General features: G+C 57.5%; 2 protein-coding genes across 9 annotated transcripts in view; both read right to left on the reverse strand.

Annotated features, from left to right (window-relative positions):
* Positions 1–352: 352 nt before the first annotated feature.
* MFNG (MFNG O-fucosylpeptide 3-beta-N-acetylglucosaminyltransferase) lies at positions 353–14,930 on the reverse strand. Of its 4 annotated transcripts, none has more exons than XM_022596517.3 (9): positions 14,545–14,930; positions 10,596–10,644; positions 10,083–10,185; positions 9,506–9,659; positions 6,635–6,720; positions 5,124–5,206; positions 4,603–4,768; positions 2,770–2,855; positions 353–1,317 (listed from the first exon to the last, which is right to left on the reverse strand). In XM_022596517.3, the coding sequence occupies exons 1-9, from the start codon at positions 14,797–14,799 to the stop codon at positions 1,262–1,264; spliced, it is 1,038 nt and encodes a 345-aa protein (XP_022452225.1). In that variant the 5' UTR covers positions 14,800–14,930; the 3' UTR covers positions 353–1,261. The 4 variants fall into 4 exon arrangements, with proteins under 4 accessions (XP_022452225.1, XP_022452227.1, XP_022452226.1 ...); XM_022596519.3 differs by having other exon boundaries at positions 10,586–10,644; positions 14,545–14,754; XM_022596518.2 differs by lacking the exon at positions 5,124–5,206 and having other exon boundaries at positions 14,545–14,929.
* A 138-nt stretch (positions 14,931–15,068) lies between these two features.
* Positions 15,069–18,995, reverse strand: part of CARD10 (caspase recruitment domain family member 10) — a 28,828-nt gene continuing 24,901 nt past the window's right edge. For all 5 annotated transcript variants that reach the window (XM_022596958.2, XM_089921293.1, XM_089921292.1 and 2 more), the window contains one exon: positions 15,069–18,923. In XM_022596958.2, the coding sequence (XP_022452666.2) occupies positions 18,686–18,923 (238 nt within the window). In that variant the 3' untranslated portion in view covers positions 15,069–18,685. The remainder of the gene's footprint in view (positions 18,924–18,995) is intronic.

Genomic DNA, 18,995 nt, shown 5'->3' on the forward strand with positions numbered 1-18,995 from the left:
GCGTAGAAGGGTGTACGGCACATGCGCACTCTTATGTGCCCGGCATGCAATGACACAGCACACACTACTTGCATCACTGTTCACTGAGCCACTCCTTTCTCCAGGCTGCGCCCTCTACAAACTGCATCATTTCACCTACAACCCGCGAGGTAGGTATTCCTTTTCTCATATATAAAATGAGCAAACAGGCCAGAGAGACCAAGTGGATTCCTCAAGGTCACACAGCCAGCAAGGGTAGGGCAGGGCTGTCTAGCCGAGGGACCCAAATCAACACCACTACGACAGACAGATCAAAGACCCTACCTCGGTCAGGAACGACTTTGGCTGCACGTAACAGAAAACTGAGCCAAGAGAGGCTTAAACAAATAAGGGTTTAATATTCTTACACAACCAGATGTTGGAAGGGACAGCTGTGGATGATTGTCTTGGCCTTTCCTTCATGGTAGCAAGGTGGCTGCCCTAGACCCAGACATCACACCCACATTCACAGCAGGAAGATGGGGTCTGGGGCTGCAAAACCTTCCCCAGAAGCCTCTCTATTGGCTTTGCTTTATTTGCACTAACAGACAGAGCTCTGGCTCTGGCCAGAGCTGGGTCATATAGTAGCTCCTAACAGAAAGGGAAGCTGGGAAAGTGAGCAAAAGGATCATCGTGATTGGCTAGGACCCGTTCTGATTCATCATCTGGGTCTGGACATGCGGATGCTCCAAACAAAATCGGGGGGGGAGCAGGGACCGGAGACTGGTCAGCGCTAACAGTATCTGCCACAGACCCTGGATTCTGCCCTTCTTGCACCTGCATCCCCGCGGTGGCTGGGGATCCAGCCGAGGAAGCCAGGAGTGGGTGGCCCAGCGCTTGACCCCGGGAGAGTAACTGAGGGACCAGAGGTGGGGGCTCTGACCACACCAAGGGACCCAGGTAATTCTCTGGAGAGTGAGGACTCCTGAGCCCAAGCAGCTCAAGGGCCCCTACCCTTGTTCAGTTCAGCCACCCAAGGCACATGAAGTCCAGCCCCTGAGGCCTCTCTGGCCCTCACACGGTGCACCTGGTCCTGGGCTGTCCAGCCCACCTCCCAGGGGCTTGGGATGCCTTTACCGCCAGCCACCATCCAATCCTGGGCCTGCCCACCACAGAGGCCCTGCCAGGGACTGCTGCCCACACAGGAACTGCCACGGGCCCTCAAGGCCGCCTGGGAGGCTAAGGGCAACCAAAGGCTTCAGCTCAACCTTTGCCCGGAGGTTCAGGGTTCATCGGGCAGGGTTCAGCTGTGGGCACCAGGGAGTATCCGGGTAGAGTAGACAATGCAGGGAGCGAAACCTGTGGAGAGACCAGAAATGGACAAGACGGGTCACTCCCACGGGTTCCTGGGGAGCACGTCACAGAGATGCTCTGGAGCACGGTTTTTCCACCTCAGCACGATGAACATTGGGGTCCAGATAATTCTGTTGTGCGGCTGTCCCGTGCATTGTAGGGTACTTAGCAGCATCCCTGGACTCCAGCCACTAGATGCCAGCAAGCATCCTGAGTCTTAACAATCAAAAATGCCCCCACACGCTGCCAACTGTCCCTTAGTGGGGGGCGTGGGGGGGGGGAGTTGCCAAATGGTCCCTGGTTGAGAACCGCTGGTTTATAAAGACTTCAAAAGCCAGAGAAACCATGAAGAGGCCTCAGCTGAGGCCACACCCTCTGACCGCACATATCTGAGTCCCCAGTTGGCTCCAGCCCTATTAGGTAGCAACCTTTAGATTCTAAATCTTCAGGCTTTGAGAGAATTTAACACCAATTCTTAAACGCCTTGGCAGTATAGCCATAGCTTGCACACCTCCACTGATGGGGAGCTCACTCTATTAGAAGGCAGCTCCTTTCCTCTTAGAAATTGAGCCACACTCTGTCTCCTTGTAATGCCCGACTTGTTCAACACAGCCCTGGTCCCGGCAGCCTTGGGATAGCTGTGACTCCTCTGCCCCCAGCCAGACAGCTCTGCAGAATTTCAGGGGCAGGAGTGCTGGCTCCCCTAAGGATTACCCTACAGATAAATCCGAAGTCCAGACAGAGCCCACAAGGCCTTTGGGGGCATGCGGGAGGGTGTTCCCTGCCACCTCCCCAACTGAATCTGACTCCACTCTCCTCTCTCCTCTCACATTCCAGTCACACTGGCTTCTTTTACTTCCTTAAGCAGGTCTTGCTCCCCTGCCACAGTGTGTCACAGGCTGTGCTCTGAGCTGCCCTACAGCAATCGGGGCTGGGGGTGGGACGGAGGGGGCTGGGCTGAGCAGCCCTAATGCCCCCAGGGAGTCTTTGGGGACAGAACTGGAAGGTGCCTAAGTGACATTCTAGCCCCCATTCCAACCCTCTATCCATCGAAAAGTATCATCAAAGAAACAAAGAGCCTAAGAAAGATTTTCTTTTCATTTCCCCATGACTGCCTGGAGCTCCTCCATTAGAGCATCTCCTTTGCTCAGTGAAGAGAGCTCAGTCTTTCACAGTCTCCCAGAGGATCAGGCCTGGGAGAGCCCTTCAGATCCACATAGCTCAGCCTCCTTGTGTTACAAATGGGGCAACTAATGTCCAGAGAGGGCAAGGCACCTGCCCAAGGTCACACAGCAAGCCAGTGACAGAGCGGACACTGAAATCCACTCCCTCCACTCCCAGCTCCGCTCTGTCAGTCACTGGCCTCTCTCACTTCCCTCCCTCCTGGCTCCCCCATCTTTGGATGCCTGGACGCAGGCCCCACTCCTCCCATCCTACAGTTTCAGCCTCCAGACCCACCTGGAGGAGTCCTCCTCAGGGGAGAAGGGGCCATGGAGCTTAATGACGTTGAGTTTCCCCTCAAAGACGCCATAGCTGAGGGTGACCTGCGCAGAGAGACACAGAGAAGAGAGTGAAGGGCGCAGGGCGTCCCACTGGCGACCCCACAAGGGGGCAGCATTTGGGCAGAAACAGAGAAGGCACAGAAGGCATTTTGAGGGGCACAAAAAGCATTCCTCTGCACCTGAAATTCCACCGTCAGTAATGGGTGTTCCGCTGAGGGCCTCACCCCACTCCCCTTTGACCATAATCCCATTTGTGCCGCCAACGGTCCAGTTTACTAGGGAGGCTGGAACGATTCCCTCATCTACAGATTGGGAAACTGAGGCTCAAGGCGGGAAAGCACCTTTCCAGAAAGTTGCATGCCTGAACGGAGGTTTCCTGAGACCCACTCTAGGGCCTGCGCGATCTGTCTCCACCCGGAGCCTAAGGTCACTCCACGAGAAATGAGGATACAGGATGTTGATACCCGTCAAGAGGTAGCCAAGCACAGTGGTTAAAGACTGTGGGCTTAGGGGCCACCCAAGCAGGGTTCAAATCCCTCTCTGTCCTCTACTAGCTGTGTGCCACAGTTAGTTCCACTCTCTGGGCCTCAGTTTCTCCACCTGTAGAATGGGAATAATGTTAGGACTCACCCCCACGTGAATGCTGTGGGGAAGCAGAGAGTTAAAGAAGTTAAGGCCCCAGTGTGGTGCCTGGCACAGCGGGGGATCTGAAAACCCCACCTTTAGGGTGCCCTGGTTTCGGCGGTCCAAAATCTGCCCCTCTTTCCCGGCTGTGATCCTAATGGGACCAATCTGCATCCCCGTTCTAGGTCTGGCCAATCAACTATAACTCTAGGCACTGGCAGGAGACAGGTCATGTGACCCAAGTGGGCCATGTGACCAATGAGCACCGGTCCTGAGATCTGGTGGAAGGAGGAGCTCTCTTCCCATGGGTGGGGTGGAAACCAGGGGCTGCCACCTTGCCAGCATGAGGGCTGAGCCTGCCTGAGAATGAGGCCAACAAGGGGGAGGGCACATGAGAGAGGGGACAGGGTCTGAGCACCCAGACCCTGCCAGATCTAGCAAGTCAGGCCAAGCCCTCAGCTTCTCAGGTACGCGAATTAAACAGACCTTTTCTGTTTAATTAGTCTGTTGCCTGTCACTTGCAGCCAAAAGGGCTCTGACTCACTCACACCATGAGGCAGAAGATCCCAGGGGCCTCCCAGCCAGGACGCCCTACGGGGCTGGAAACCCATGAGTTGGAGGGCGTGTCTGCAAGGCAGAGCCAGTTGGACCTCAGCAGAGTCATTCCTTGCCAGGTGGTGGGACGGGTCCCTACCCCTACCCCAGCCTGACATTACACTTGGATGTCCCTACTGAAGACCTGGTCCTTCCCAGTGACACCTGGGTGAGAAGGAAAAGCAGCAATCAGTAGACGGGTAAGCTTTGGTGAAGGAGAGGGCTGCCGATAGGCAGTTGAAAAGGACTGGCCCCTTCAGAGGGTGCGGGGAGGATGGGAGGTTGAAGAGAGGAGAGAGGGAAGGAGGTAGCATGTGGCGAGCTGGGTGGTCTGAACCTCAGGACGAGCTTCATCTCATGTGTGCAGGTCCCTCCAGCTGGCATTTGGGAACCAGATCAAATAATTTTAGCATCATAAATGCAGACCCTTGAGGGTTAGAGGCGGAGAGAGCTGAGTCACTGCATGCCCTCAAGGGGATCCTTTACCACCCTGGGCCTCAGTTTCTCCATCAATACGGGAGAGCCCCCACAAACACCTTCCCCAGTGCCACCTGCCCCAAGGCTGGCTCACCTGCCTTGGGAGCTGGGCAGCCCCCAGCAGCTGCAGGGTCTCCAGGTGGGAGTGGAAGAGAGGGCTGGGCTGCAGGTGGCCGCCCAGCTTGCACTCGACGATGTAGCCCACAGTGCAGTCGTCAGGCAGCCGGATGAGGGCAGATGTGTCCACGAAGCGGGGGCCACTGAGGGACACAGTCATGCTGCAGCCACTGGCCTAAGGCCCTCGACACCTAAAGCCCTCCCTGCCTCCCTGAAGACCCTGCCTCCGCCCAGGCCAGCTGGGAAAACAGAGCTTGGCTCTAGCATCTGCCTCTTGCATACTGTGTAGCCTTGTGCAAGTCACAAGCCTCGGGGAGCCTCAGTTTCCTCTTCTGTAAAATGGGCATGATAATGGCCCTGCCCTCACAAGGCTGTTGTGAGGATTAAGTGGAGGAAAGGTGAAATGCAGCCCTTTATAAAAATGTATCCTTTCTTTCTCTCTCTTTCTTTTAATTCATTCACTCACTCATTCATTCATTCTTGAGTTTGAGCATCTACCTGCTGCCAGCCACCATGACACAGAGGCTGAGGACAAAGAGATGAGAAAGAAATGCTTCCTGCCCTCAACAGCAGCCCCGATTCTGGAGGGAGACAGATAGATGAGCAGGTCATTTCAGAGGACTGGTACTAAGTCAGGGGGAATCACGAGGCGTGGGGACACAGGGAGGACAAGGTGGATTCCCAGAGGATGTGGCAGTCTTTTGTTTTGCTCTTTACTTAATCATGGCAGTAGCAGTGTTTAAACAGAGGATGAGCTGGAGTCAGCCAGGTGCCGAGCAGGGGAGGAGCAGTGTTCCAGGCAAGGGCGTCACCTGACTGCGTACCCCACGAACGCCGCGGGGGTGCCAGGTGGAGCAGCTTGCCCCGCTGTGCAGGATGCCTGACCGAGGGGTCGAGTGGGTGCAGAAGCCCAGCCGTTGCCCCCCTCCCCAGGCTGCACCTGCCCAGGGTGGGTACATTTTTCTAATTCACACAAATGTACCATAGAGGTGGACAGAAGCCTAGATGGGGGCAGCCCAGGCACAGGGATGACCCCGGTTGTGTGTACATGCCTGCTGTTAACAGATGCTAGGACAGCACTCCTGCTCCCAGCCAGGGCACAAACTGGCCCCGGAGGACCCCTCCCGTCCAGGGCAGGGCACGGCAGGCTGGTGTAGTGACAAAGCACGCAGGCCTTAGAGCCAAACCCAGCAGCTGAGTGACCTTGAACCAATTACTTTGCTTACCCTCTCAGCACCTCAGTTTCCTCAGCCAAGTAGAAATAAGGCCAACACCCCTTCCTCCCTGGGGACTGTGATACTCTTAGCAAAGCACAGGCCTGGCTCAGAGTCAACCCTCAATTCAAGGTAGTGACACTGATGTGGCTGCTAATAACAGCCTGCTTGGCAGACCTCAAGAGGCTAGACCTTGGCCACGTCCTCTCTAGAATATCAGTACCCCCACCAGGTACTGAGGGCTTCCACTACTCCCACGATCCCCCTCAGTCTGAGCCCTCTAGGACCATCCCAGCTCAAATTTCACCTCTTCCAGGAAGCCTTCCCTCCTTTCCCCAAGCAGAAGGCCCTACTCCCTCCTCTGAGTGCCCCTCCAGTTGGCCTTCACCTCCCCTGTGACAGTGACCAGTCAGAAGAGGGCTGAAAACAGGACCTAATGTTTGCCGGGCTCCTGCCAGGTGCCAGCCCAGACACTTTTTCATTTAACCCTTACAACAACCACTGGCCATTGTATTATCAGGTCCATTTTACAGATGGGGGCACTGAGGCTCCTGGAGATTACACAACTTGCCTGTGTGTGGCAGAGTGCACTAGGCGGTGTACCCCCAAGGGCATGGTGACAGGTGGCTTGCTCACCACTAACTGTGTAACTCTGTGATACAGCGGGAATGAGGGGTAGTTTCTCCTGAGCTCGCTCTCAAGCCCTTCCTGCTGCAAAGGCCCCACCCACACACCAGCCAACACCCCCTCTCTGCACCCCCCACCTCTTCCGCCAGTCTCTAGGTCTCTGCTTACCTGGCCCATGGGGCCATCTTCAAAGCCAGTTTGCGGTTGATGCAGAAGCCGGCGCCCCCGGTGGCAAACCAGAACTGTACCAGCCTCTGCGGGGAGAGATGGGGAGGGCCAAAACGTAGGGTGAGCCTGGGGTGGGGGCAACAGCCAGGGCCCCCCTTACCCCCAACAAGCATGGCTCAAAACTTTTTATTTCACATCTCACTAGAGTCTTCCTACAGCCTGACATTATTATGCCCATTTTATAGATAAGGAAACCGAGACCCAAAGTCACATAGCTATTTAAGAATGATGGGGACAACAATTAGACCCCAATCTGGCTGGATTTCAGTTAAAGAGGACACATATCATATTTGTCCACCCAGTGCACCTTATCCCTATCCTCAGAGAAACATCCCCATGTGGTTCAGGAGGGACTGCCCAACACAGCACCTGCTCCCATAGGTCACAGATACAGGCAGGTGCCCCAGGAATGATGGATCACAAGACCACACCTTTGACCCAGTGACTGGCTCAGCAACAGGCTCATGACTCAGCCAGCCAATCAGAGTCCTCGCCTGAGTTCCATATGCTGTGAGGGAGAGATGCTTTTACAGGGTCACCAGTAAAGATAATCCTGATGCCATTTACACCGGGCCATGAACACTGGCCTCGCCACTCCCAACTCCTGGGACCAAGAAAGCTTTTCTGCAAAAGGAGAGAATGAGGTCTCATGGAGGAAAGAGAGAAGGGCAGGCAGGCCTGTGAGCCCCTAAGGCCAGCAAACCCCTTGGCATTTCAATCTCAGCAACCAATACCACCCCTTTGGGGTGTAAACCACTTTCTGCCCTCACCCAACATCACCATGGCCCAAGGCCTCTTCTACCTCCTCTGTGAGGACCTGTGAATTCACCCATGAATTTCTTTAAGGCTTTTGAGAAACACTGAACCTCTTCAGCTGTATCATCTCTTGGACAAACAAGTGCCCTAAAGTTACCTTCTCCCAAGTACAGAGTTGGTGCTTCATTGATGCGTGTTGCATTGGGTTGGGTCACCTCCCATGATGCAGCAGTGAGAAGAGCCGTGGGCAGGGAGCTGGAAAGTGGAGGGGCCCCCGCCTCCTCCACTGCACAGCTGTGTAACCTTGAGAAAGTTCCTGCCCCTCTCTGTACCTCAGATTTGTCACCTGTGAGTACAACATTGGCTCCAGGTCTGAAATCCGGTGGTTCTCCTGGCCCAGAGGTGTCCTCCTCCTAAAGACCTCTACGAGCTTACTTCTGGAAACTCTGCCCTCTTAGAGAGAGGTCGGGCTTCAACCAGGCAGAATGAATGGTTTCTTGAGGACCTGACACACAGGAGGTGCCCAATAAATGCTTGTTTAATGAATTAATGAGGGCAGGGCTTCCACTCCCAGAGAACTGTAGCAACGTCAGCAGCGACCATGCAAGTGCCTAACCCTGAGCACTGACTATGCAGAGCCCTGTGCTGCAGGTGAGGTGACCAAGGTGCACAGCACTGAGGTCACTTGACTGAGGTCCCAGAGCCGGGACTGACTCCAAGCCTGAGCCCTTGCCCCCTTTGCTGTCCCACCCTGGGGGATGCCAGGGTCTTAACAGACCAGGACACTTTGGAGCGGAGTCCTGGGATCCCGCTGGTGGGGCGTCTGACAAGGAGGGCATTCATGCACGTTGTGAGGTCGGGGACTGGGTGTGTCCCGAACCAGCACAGGAAGAACACAGCTCAGAGATGAGGCTGTGCTGAGTCGGGTGCTGATTGATAACACTCTCTAGTGTCCACCACGTGGCAGATCCCGTTCCAAGCGCTTGGATAGATGACCGCATTTAATTCTTTTTTTGCTCACAACAGCCCTATGAGGTAGTGACTGTTTTCACTGATTTTACAGATAAGGAAACCAAGGCACAGAGAGGTGAGGTGACTTCATTCAAGGTCACAAAGCCAGGAGGTAGCAAAGCAGGGCTGGTGTGTGAACCCTGGGAGTCAGGTTCCAGAGCGGAGCTCTCAAACCCTTAGGTCAGGGGTGAGGAGGTGTGGGAGTCTGGAAGACCCCGCGGCTCACCTGGCATCAGCTCGCTCACACACGCTCCCCCAAGGCCCAGGAAGATTTAATTAGGGCTCAGAGGCTGATTACCTGCAGGTAATTAAGGTTCTGTGCTCCCTGCTCTTGGTTTCCCTAGTGAAGCAGATGGTGACCCTGGGAGGGAGAAAACCCCACAACTGGCCCAGCTCCCGCTCCAGGCACCACGTCTAGAGAGGGGGACCCATGGCCTGACTCTTCACAGGGGCCAAGGGAGCCCTAGGGGCAAAATCTGGCGACCTAAACCTGTCCATTCAGGTCTGGAGCTGAAGCCGGTGCTGGGAACCCTGTTGTACCAGGTGTCAACTCAGTTGCTGGTTAGTGAAATCTGGAAAAAGGAGGGGTGTCTAGAGGAGAGGAGGGGAGGGGAGGGTTCAGGGGCTCCCGGCAGCCACAATTTACTACCCGGCCCAGCGGATTCAGCATTTTAACAATCCGTACAACTACATGGTGATGCCAGGTGGCTAGGAGCCCCGCCGTGGAGTCAGGAAGCCTCAACTCACCGCCCCCGTGCTCACTGTGTGACCAGGACGAGCCACTGCTCCTCCGTGGCCGAGGCCCTACTAAGCGCCAGTCTCTGTGCCTTACCTGCATTGTCTCAATCTCCCCATTTCATAAAGGAGGAGACTGAGCATCACAGGCGAAGCCACCAGCCCTGACACACCCGGATGCAGCCAAATCTGAAACCCAGAAAACCCATCGGACCCCTCCACAGCCCCGCCCCCGCATGGCCCCGCCCCGCATGGCCCCGCCCCCGGGGCCAGCGGCCAATGCACAAAGGAGGCAGCGAGGGAACCGACCGTGCGGTTGTTCGGCTGCGGCTCAGAAGCGTGGATAGGCCGGTTCAGGCTGGGCCGGCCGATGTAGACGTCGCGGGTCCACGGGAAGCTTTTTAGCAGCTTCAGCAGCGCCCTCGGGTTCAGATAGTTGTCGTCATCCACATGACAGAACCACCTGTGGGGATGGAACGCGGGACAGTGAACTTGGAGGGGGTTCCCAAGGGCTGCCAGCCAGCCAGACTCCGCCCTGCGCCCTCATAATAAGTCAACAGACTTATGGGGTGGGGGAGGCTAACACTGAAGGCACTGGTGTGTTCTGTGCCAGGCAGCGTCTGGTGTAAGCTCATGAGGAAGTTGTGCCCACTTCACAGGTGGGAACCAAGACTCAGGAAGGTTAAGACACTTGCCCAAGGTCACACAGCCAGTGAACAGCAGAATTTGAATCCCATCTGTCTGTCCAGAGACAGATCCCAGCAGGCCCTACATGTGATTAAATTCACAGGGCCCGGACAACCTTACTTTTTTCACAAGACACCTCATTTAGGAACTGGCCCGAGGCAAAGGTCACGCCTGCCCCCAAAGACCAAGGTGAACTCACCTCAGTCCGCTGGCCAAGAAGGCATCAAACTCAGCAGCCATCTTGCAGGACAGGGCAGGGTGGCTGTGCTCTGCAGAGCAGTTGGTGACCACGAGGTGGGACCCTGAAGAAGGGAGGACAGGTCAGGGGCCCCTGCCCAGCTCCTCCCAACAGCCCTACACAGTGTGAGAATGCAGAGGAAGGCAGGGCCTCAGAAAGCCTGGAGCAGTGCATCCAGTCCCATTTTACACATGGGGAAGCTGAGGTCAGGGGGGGCTGACCTGCCCAGGACCCTGGAGCTAATGGACAGTAGGCCGGGCTGGGACCCAGGTGTCCAGGGTCTTGTCTAGCACAGTCCCTCCCCACACCCATACCCGTTTCCAGGGAAGAAGCCTGCTCCCGTCCTGGGCAAAAGGGGAATCCCCCTGTGACAAGGGTGGGCAGCCGTGTTTCCTGGGGAACCCCAGGCCAGGGGACAGCCACCCCAGCTTTCCCTGGCAACAGCCGAGGGGCCCCCAACCCACCCAGAGTTACCCAGTCTCTCCTGGAGGCCTTCATCCAGGCTGTCGGTGAAGATGAACGTCTAGGAAGGAGAAAGGAATCAGGACTGGGGTTGGCCAAGGAGAGTCCCGGGCAGCCCACAGCCCACCACAGCCAAGTCCAGGTGGATACACACATGGCAGACCTCTGTCCTCCTTCAGTGATGGACACACACCCCTCTCACAGTCACACGCTCCTTTAGGACAACATGACTTTCTCAACTACCCAACCCACCCCCCCATACAACACACACAACCCAGCTTTTGTACAACTTCGCGGTACACACCAGCCCATCAGTCTCACACTTAGCCCCCTTACAGACCAGCACCCACCGGGTCCCTACCAGAGTCACACACCCTTAGCAGAATCACACCTTCATCAACCACACACACACATCACATCAAACACACATCACACATAACACACATCACACATCACATCACACACACACATCACTCACACACACATCACAGTCCCGCTTGGCCCCTCCACATATACAGAACCCTAAACACTTGTTCAGTAGACAGACCCACACACTAGGACACCAAACTACTTAGAGAGACGGTCACGACTTTCACAGCCACGCAAACTCCCTGTGCAAGTGTCGGGGCCCCTACACATCTGCCAGGTAGGAGAGGTGACCCACCAACAGCATTCATACACCTGGTCCCCCATGACCTCACTAAACCTCCAGACAGGTGTTATGATCTGTCCGCTTCGCAGATGGCAAAACGGAAGCTAAGTGATGGAGCAAGGCGGTTCGGTTGGCAGGAGGAGAGCTAGGATTTGAACCTAGCCTGGACCTCTCCCTGCCCTCAACTCCCACTACAGCCAGACTTTTCCCTGGGGGTCTAGCAGGCACCTCAGACTGAGGGCGACAACACCAAGCACCCAAGCACCCCCGGACCTGGGCTCCTCTCACTCTTCCCCATCTTGCTGGAACCCAACACCTTGGGGTCACCGTGCCTCCTCTCTTTCTCTCACACCCACATCCAGTCTGTCAACAAATTCTGTCCACCCAACTTTCAAACTGCCCAGGGTGCACCCTCTCCCTCCAGCCTCCACGGCCAGCCCTCGGTCCAGCCCACCCTCGTCACCTCCTGCCCGTTTTGCTGCAGTCACCTTTTCCCTGCTCTCCCTGCTCTGTCCTGCCTTACCCCAAGTCTGTTTTCAACACAGCCCCCGGGGGAGCCTGTAAAATAAGTCCGACCTTTCTTGCCCTGCTCCCTGGCAAACTTTTGCCACCAAACAGTCACCCAGATAGCGGAACTCTCTCAAGTCTGGAGCGTGGGCCAAATGGGCCAGGGAATGCCTGTGAATGAAGCGGTGGGGGGAGACGGAAGGGAGCAGGGCCCGGGGGCTGAGCAGGGTGCATGAGGCTGGTGTTTCGGTCCCTGGGAATCCTGAGGTTGGCACAGAGCGGCGGGTAGTTTCCTTGAGCTGAAGGTTGCATTTGATTTGTTCAAGGAGGGACTCTGACAATGGTTAAAACCTCGCGGGAGAACAAAGGGACAGACAGCCTGCTGGGGTCAGGGGAGGGGTGGCCGGGGGCCATCTGCTGCAGAGGAGGGGAGATGTGGGGCCATTGTTCCTCCCCCATCCCCCACCCGCCCTCCTCGAGGACTGTGGGGAAGAGGAAGACCCCCCCTGAATCACAAAACGTGCCTCCCCCGAGCCCACCCCCTTTGCCTGGGACAAAGGCCCCACACGAGCCCCAGCTCGCTACCACAAAGGCCCACCTGCCACCCGGCTGCCTTAACCAGCTGGGGCGGGTGCCCAGCCCTGGAGTTAACCAGCTCAGGACCGTTGCTGATAGCAGAGCTGAAAGAGGCTCCGAGACCCTCCTGCCCTGTGTGGCTGGGGAAGCTGAGGCTGAACGGTGGAAGGCCTTGGCCAAGGTCACAGGAAGAGATGAGCCAAAGGGTGGAAACGAAGGGGGCCCAGATGCAGTGGCAAGAGTGGGTCTCTCTGTCTCCTCTCCTCTTCCTCTGAGTATCTTTCCTTTTTTCAACCCTCCCTTAAAGGACAAGATTTCTAGACTCTGCCCCTTGTGCTAGGGGCAGGGGTGGGGTGGGGGGTGGGGTGAGACCGTCCAACTGAGTGAATTCATCTCCTACCTCTGCTTAACCTTGCTCAGTTTCCTCACCTGTAAACTGAGAATGTCAATACCTACCACTCGGGTTATTGTGAAGGTTCCATAAAGCGATGAACCCGATATGCTGTCACTTAGATGCTGAGCTGCCGGCAGGCACTCCCTCTGGCTGCCTGGTTAGCATCTGGGATTGAGCTCAGGGCACAGCGGGGGGCTGCTTGCCTCTCCTCTACCGGCCTGGTCCTGCCAGGCCCAGACACCCAGGCTGGAGGCCCAAGTGACTAGGCAGCTCTGGGATCCCGGGTCTCAGCAGAGAAGGAGGGGCCCCAGCGGGAGATGGCAGCCGGCTCCTACTGGGCTCTGCCCCCTCAGGCCTTCGGGGCAAGCACTTCCTCCTCTCTGGCCTCAGTTTCCTCATCCGGAGCAAGCACACCACCATAGTGATCAAGACGAGACAGGAAAGGGCCTCTGACCACGTGAGGCCATGCTCCCGGGTACACACAGACACAGCACCATAAACAGGAAGGTCTGCGGGGAGGGCCAGGCTTGGCGACTTCCGCAAGTGGAACCAGAATCTGCCCAAGATGAGAAGCTGTGCAGAGCCCCAGGGAAGAGCCTGGGGTGCTGGGGGTACAGCAAGGAAAGGGTTAATCCAGGGTGCTAGGAAATCAGGGCAGGGGTGCCCCCTCCCCAGGGGGCCCTGGCCTCTTCCAGGCACCACCTCCCCGCTCCTTGGTCTCCAGGAGCCCCCAACCCCCTCCGAAGGCTCGTCACTTCCACTGAGCCGAAGTGGGGACAGTGTGTGTGTGTGTGTGTGTGTGTGTGTGTGTGTGTGTGTGTGTGAGAATCTCCCTCCCCCAGGGATGACTCCCAGCACCCCCGAATCACTGACTTTGCTTGAGGAGGGCACTGGATGTGAGGAGGGCAAGAGCCAGAAGGGACTCGGCGTGTCACAGCCACCGCCCCAGAACGACAGAAGCCACGCAGCCCTGTGGCACACACGCCTCTTGTCACGGCACATCTAACACTGACACTGGCTCCGTGCAGGTGAGCATGCACGCGGGTGTACACACACACACACAATCCCACACGCCAGGCAGACCTCTGCCCTGACCTCTCGCCCACCACTACCTCAGCCGCCACCATCACAGCGCACACCCCGCCTCCCTTGCTTCGAAAGTGCCCCGCAGGAAACGGAGCACAGGAGATGAGGTGCCACCGCCCTGGGCACACCCTGGGCCGCAGAGGCGTGGGGGCAGGGCTCTCAGGAGTTCTGAAAGGATGCCCCCCTGCCGCTCTCCCTGAACAGCCCCCCCGCCCCCTCCCCGAGACTGTCCCCTCTTCAGCGGCTCAGTCCCTGTGCTCCACGCTCACAGCCAGGGCAGAAGGACAGCACCCAGGGCCTGGACAGGGGGCGGGCTGGCCTGGGCGCATGTCAGAGTCAGGACCTCTCGGGGGCCTCTGTCGCAGCTGCCCAACACCCCCCATTGCCCCCGATGCCAGGCTGGGCCAGGGTGGGCAGAAACGGAATCTGTGCCAGGACAACCAGGGAATAGAGGGACCACCCCCCAGAAGGGACCCAGGAGCCCGGGGTACGGGCCCAGCCTGGCCCCAAAAGAAACGAAGCAGTGGGCCTGAGAAGCACCTGGCTCTGGGGCCAGCAAGGGACACAGTCAGGGCCGCAGGAGCCCCCGATCCTCCCAGGAAGGAGCGAGAACACAGCCCAGGTGGGGCAGGTGGGTGAGCAGCTTCTCCCTCGAGGCCGCCAGGGACCCCAGCTCGGTAGAAGGTCCTCTGTGAGTCCCTCAGACCAGAGGCCACTCCTGCGGCCCGCAGTCACCCGCTTGTCACCTGTTCCCTGGTCCTGGAGACCCACGTGTCGAGCAGCAGCTCCAGGCGGGAGCGATGGAAGGCCCGGGTTGTCTTGACTGCGATGAAGACATCGTGCAGCTGCAGCTCCGGGGGCCGAGGGCTTGGCGGGCTCAGCCCGGGGGTCTCCGGCACGCCCTGCGGGGATGGGCTTGAGTAGTACCGTAGGGAGAGGAGCCCCATGCACAGAAGAGTGAGGAGGACTCCAGCCAGGCCCCGGAGGAGCCGGCACTGCATTGGCCCTGGGACCCCAGACGGCTCAGCCCCCAAATCCCAACCAGACGGGGAGGGGAGGCTGGTCAGGCGGGAGCCCCGGCAAAGGCAAAGGTCTGCCAGGCATGGGGGGCAGGCCAGGAGGGGAGAGTTGGGAGTCGGTGCTCTGGACCCGGAGGCCGAGCCATGGCAGCCCCGCTGCCGCTGCCGCCAGCCCTCCACCTGCTCCCGGGCCCGCCCTCCCACTGCCGGCTCTGGGGCGCCTGGCCCCGCCCCTGCCTCCAGGGCAGCCCAGGGGCGGGGCCGGCCCAGGGGAGCCCAGAGGTGGCTGAAAAAGTGTCACCGGCGGAAGGGACAGCCCGGCCCTGCCCGCTGCTGCAGGGGGGGTGGGGGCAACAACAACCCCTCCATGCCATGGACATATATACACTACCAAACGTAAGGTAGATAGCTAGTGGGAAGCAGCCGCATAGCACAGGGAGATCAGCTCGGTGCTTTGTGATCGCCTGGAGGGGTGGGATAGGGAGGGTGGGAGGGAGGGAGACGCAAGAGGGAAGAGATATGGGAATATATGCATATGTATAACTGATTCATTTTGTTGTAAAGCAGAAACTAACACACCATTGTAAGGCAATTATACTCCAATAAAGATGTTAAAATAAATAAATAAAAATAAAAAAATTTAAAAATAAAAAAAAGCAACCCCTCCATGCCAGATGGAAGGGAGGGGCCCTCCAGCCTTCCCACTCCCCAGAGACCCCCGGCTAAGCTCACTCAATACCCAGTATCTTCTGGTGTCCAGCCTCCCAGCTTTTGCTCACACTGTCCCTCGCCCTGGATGCTCTTCGCCAGCCCCCACCATCCTCACCCACGTTCCTTCCACCAGGCTTAATTCTATTTGGACTTCAAGGCTCAGCTCAAGGGTTCCCTCCTCCAGGAAGCCTCCCAGCCTCTGGGGCTCCCACAGTAGTTAGCTCAGTTCCTCTGGTCTTCACAACAGCGTTAGAATTATTTCCAGTTCATAGCTGGGCACATAAGGCTGAGAATGATCTAAGATGATCCAGCAGCTCAGCCACAGAGCCAGGTAGAACCCAGGTCGCTGGCCCTCGTCTGGCCCACCAGAGGCCCCTGAGGGTGCCTGTCCTGCTGTGGCCCACTGCAGCCCATCTTGCTCAGCAGTCTTTATTGCTGCCTCTCTCCCAGCCAGGCCGGTGGACAGAGGACCTTCTGCAGCTACCACCTCCGTCTTGTTTTGTACAAGGTCACTCATATCTTGTCCTCCCTCCGCTAGAACCCTGATGGCTCCCATCTCCCTCAGAACAAAAGTCAAAGATCAGACACCAGCCTACAGGCCCTGTGTAAGGGGGGCCCTGTTACCTGCAAACCCATATCCTACCATCTTCCCCTTGCTTCCTCACTCCAGACCCAGTGGGCTTCTGGCCAGTTCAGGGACACACCCACCTCAGGACCTTTGCACATGCTGTTCCTGCCTGGGTCTCTCCCTAGAGATCCATACACCTCACCCTCACCTCTTTCAAGTTTACACAAAAATGTCTTCTATGTGAAGCCTTCCCAGACCACTTTATTTAAATTGGAATCCCTTCTCCCCCGTCCTTCGCAGCAGGCCCCTTTTTCTGCTGTGTTTTCTCCATAGCACTCTTCATCTTCCAACATCCTGTACATTTTATTTATTGTCTGTCTTCCTCATGAGAATATCAGGGCAGGGATTTCTGTTTATTCACTGAATCCCCAGTGCCTAGAACAGTGCCTGGCACATGGTAGGAGCTCAATCAATATTTGTTAATTAAACACAAGAAAGTACCAGATGGCTGGTGAATTGCATTAGCCCCACAAAGGAAGAGGAAAGGAAAAGCAACCCTTTTGAGTCACCCTTCTATGGGCCAGCCCCGTGCCAGGCCCCTTCACAGTCTGTCTTCTCAGAATGGCATCACCAAGGGATGAGCCCGCGCTTCATGCCACACAAACCAGGGTTCAAATCCTGATTGGGGCACTCCCTAGCTGTGTGACTCTGGGCAAGTTACTTCACCTCTCTGAACTTTACTTTCAGTTGTCAGATGGGGACAAAAATAAGACTTGGTGACGATTAAAGAATTGGTGGGCTTCTCCACCCCCATAGAAAGGGCACCTAAGATGGGACCAGCTGCTGGGCTCCTGCATCTTCACCCAGACTCATATGTCCATAGACCAAGCACTAGGCCAGGCACACAGCAAGGAAGTGGGGAGGTTTGTTTACCCAAATGAGCATGACCCAGTCTCCATGGCCAGGGAGCCCAGAGCCACCCACAGAGACCCACCATCCTGCCACAAAGCAGAGCCTGGCATGGCCCAGGAGAATTCCCAAGGGCTGGGAGAATCAGGCAGGCTTTGCGGAGTTGGTGTCTGAGCCTGGCCTCCAATTTAAGCAGCCCCCGACCCCTGGACTTGGACTTCTCAGCCTCATTTCCCACCACTCCCCAGGTGGCCAATCTCAACCCATTTTCTGCCTCTGAGCCTTTGCTCTTGAGGTTCCCTCCACCTAGTACACCCACTCCCCAAAAACCTCCTAGGAGCCTGCCCAAATTCATCACTGCGACTGAGGAGTCACAGGAGGACCAAGAACATATAGGCATGTAAGTCCAATAGGTGCTTCCTGAAGAAAGGAATCCCACAATGCAAGCTCAAGCAGCACCTCCTGCAGCAAGGCCACCTAGATTTCTCCCATTGGAGGTGATCATCCCGTCCAGTGAAGCAGTTTCAGGGACCTGGTAATACACTGAGGGTTTGCCCTTAGTCAGCAGCTGGGCCCCTTAGCCTAAGACCACACCCTGCTGGCTTGGCATCCCCACTCCAGGGGACACTCCTTTGATGATCAGACACGAGCAGAGCTGAGCGCAGGGGTGGCCCATCTGTGGGGCAGGTAAGGTGATGCCAGCACAGATGGCAGGCAGCTCCGGGATGAGTCAGGAGCGAAATCTGACCCTCCCCACGGGAGAGTGGGAACCTGAAAGGTGGTATCAACCTGAGCTCGTGGTGGCAACAAGTGCGGGGGATGGAAAGGGGGCCCCGGGCCAGGGATGCAAGCAAGCAAAATGCCACCAGCTTCTATGACAAACTGTTTAATGCTCCATGATGTGCAGCTTCTAAGTGAAAAAGGCCCGTTAAAAAATCTACGAGCTGTACATTCTGGTAACGGGGCAGCCGGCCCCCTCCCCGGCCGTCCCTCCGGGAGGCAGGGCCGGGTACAGGCGCGGTGAGAACATGGTCCTGGGCGTGCTCACCAGGAACACACGCGGGTCAGTGCCCAAGGGTCACGGGGGTGGGGGCATGATATTTACACAGGGGAGAACCACGGACACACGTGTGACAGGAAGACACGAGGGGCACAGGAGACAGTGGACCCGGGAAGCCACAACGCCCCCGTGGAGGTATACACAAGAGATGTGAGCTGGACGGGTGGGCACCACGCATGACGGGCTCAGGGCTCCTGTGAGCAGAAGAGGCTGTGGAGCCCGGAGACCTCGTGTGCCAGGGGGAGGGGCAGACGCGAGCCGGCCCCATGGGAACTTGGGTGTGCAAACCAGTGCACAGGGGTGAGAACGCAGATGCTCCAAGGTGAGCGACAAGGGAGAGGACACAGACGTGTGCATGAGACCCATGAGATGGGTCCGTGGAGACATGGGGCCAAGGGAAGGCCCAGAGCAGCAAGTACAGGGATGGGAGGGAGCTCTGCCCCGGGGGCTCCTCCGGGTGAGAGAGCCCGGAGCCCAGAGCCAAGGGCCCCACGCCGAGCGTCTCAGGGTCTAGGAAGGCTCAGGATGGGGAGGACCCAGCTCCACTGCACACACCAGGGTCCCCGCCGGGGGCCGTTTCTGAAGTGCTCGAGGAACGCACAGGCATCGGAGGGGACGCCTCAGGCCTCGCTGCTGCTGCCGCTGCCGCCTCTGCCGCTGCCATGCTCCACCCACACGAGGCGGGCCTGCTCCTGCAGGATGCGGCCACGCACCACCTTGGCCAGCTCCTCTGAGTGGCCCCACTCGTGGGACGCCACCTGCACCCAGGAGCAGGGCAGCCCCCAGAGCACCTGCTCCGAGCCTCGGCATTGCCGCAGCAGCTCTGAGTCCCGCCAGCCCGGCCGGCCCAGCAGACCCCTGCCGAGAGAGAGGAAGGTGGGCGGTGGTCAGAGTGGGGGATAAAGATAGACAGTGAGACAGAGAGAGAGG

The sequence above is a fragment of the Delphinapterus leucas genome, chromosome 11 (genome assembly GCF_059928025.1).
Source record: "Delphinapterus leucas isolate spDelLeu-1000000601 "Yukka" chromosome 11, BTC_Dleu_Yukka2, whole genome shotgun sequence".
NCBI lineage: Eukaryota > Metazoa > Chordata > Mammalia > Artiodactyla > Monodontidae > Delphinapterus > Delphinapterus leucas.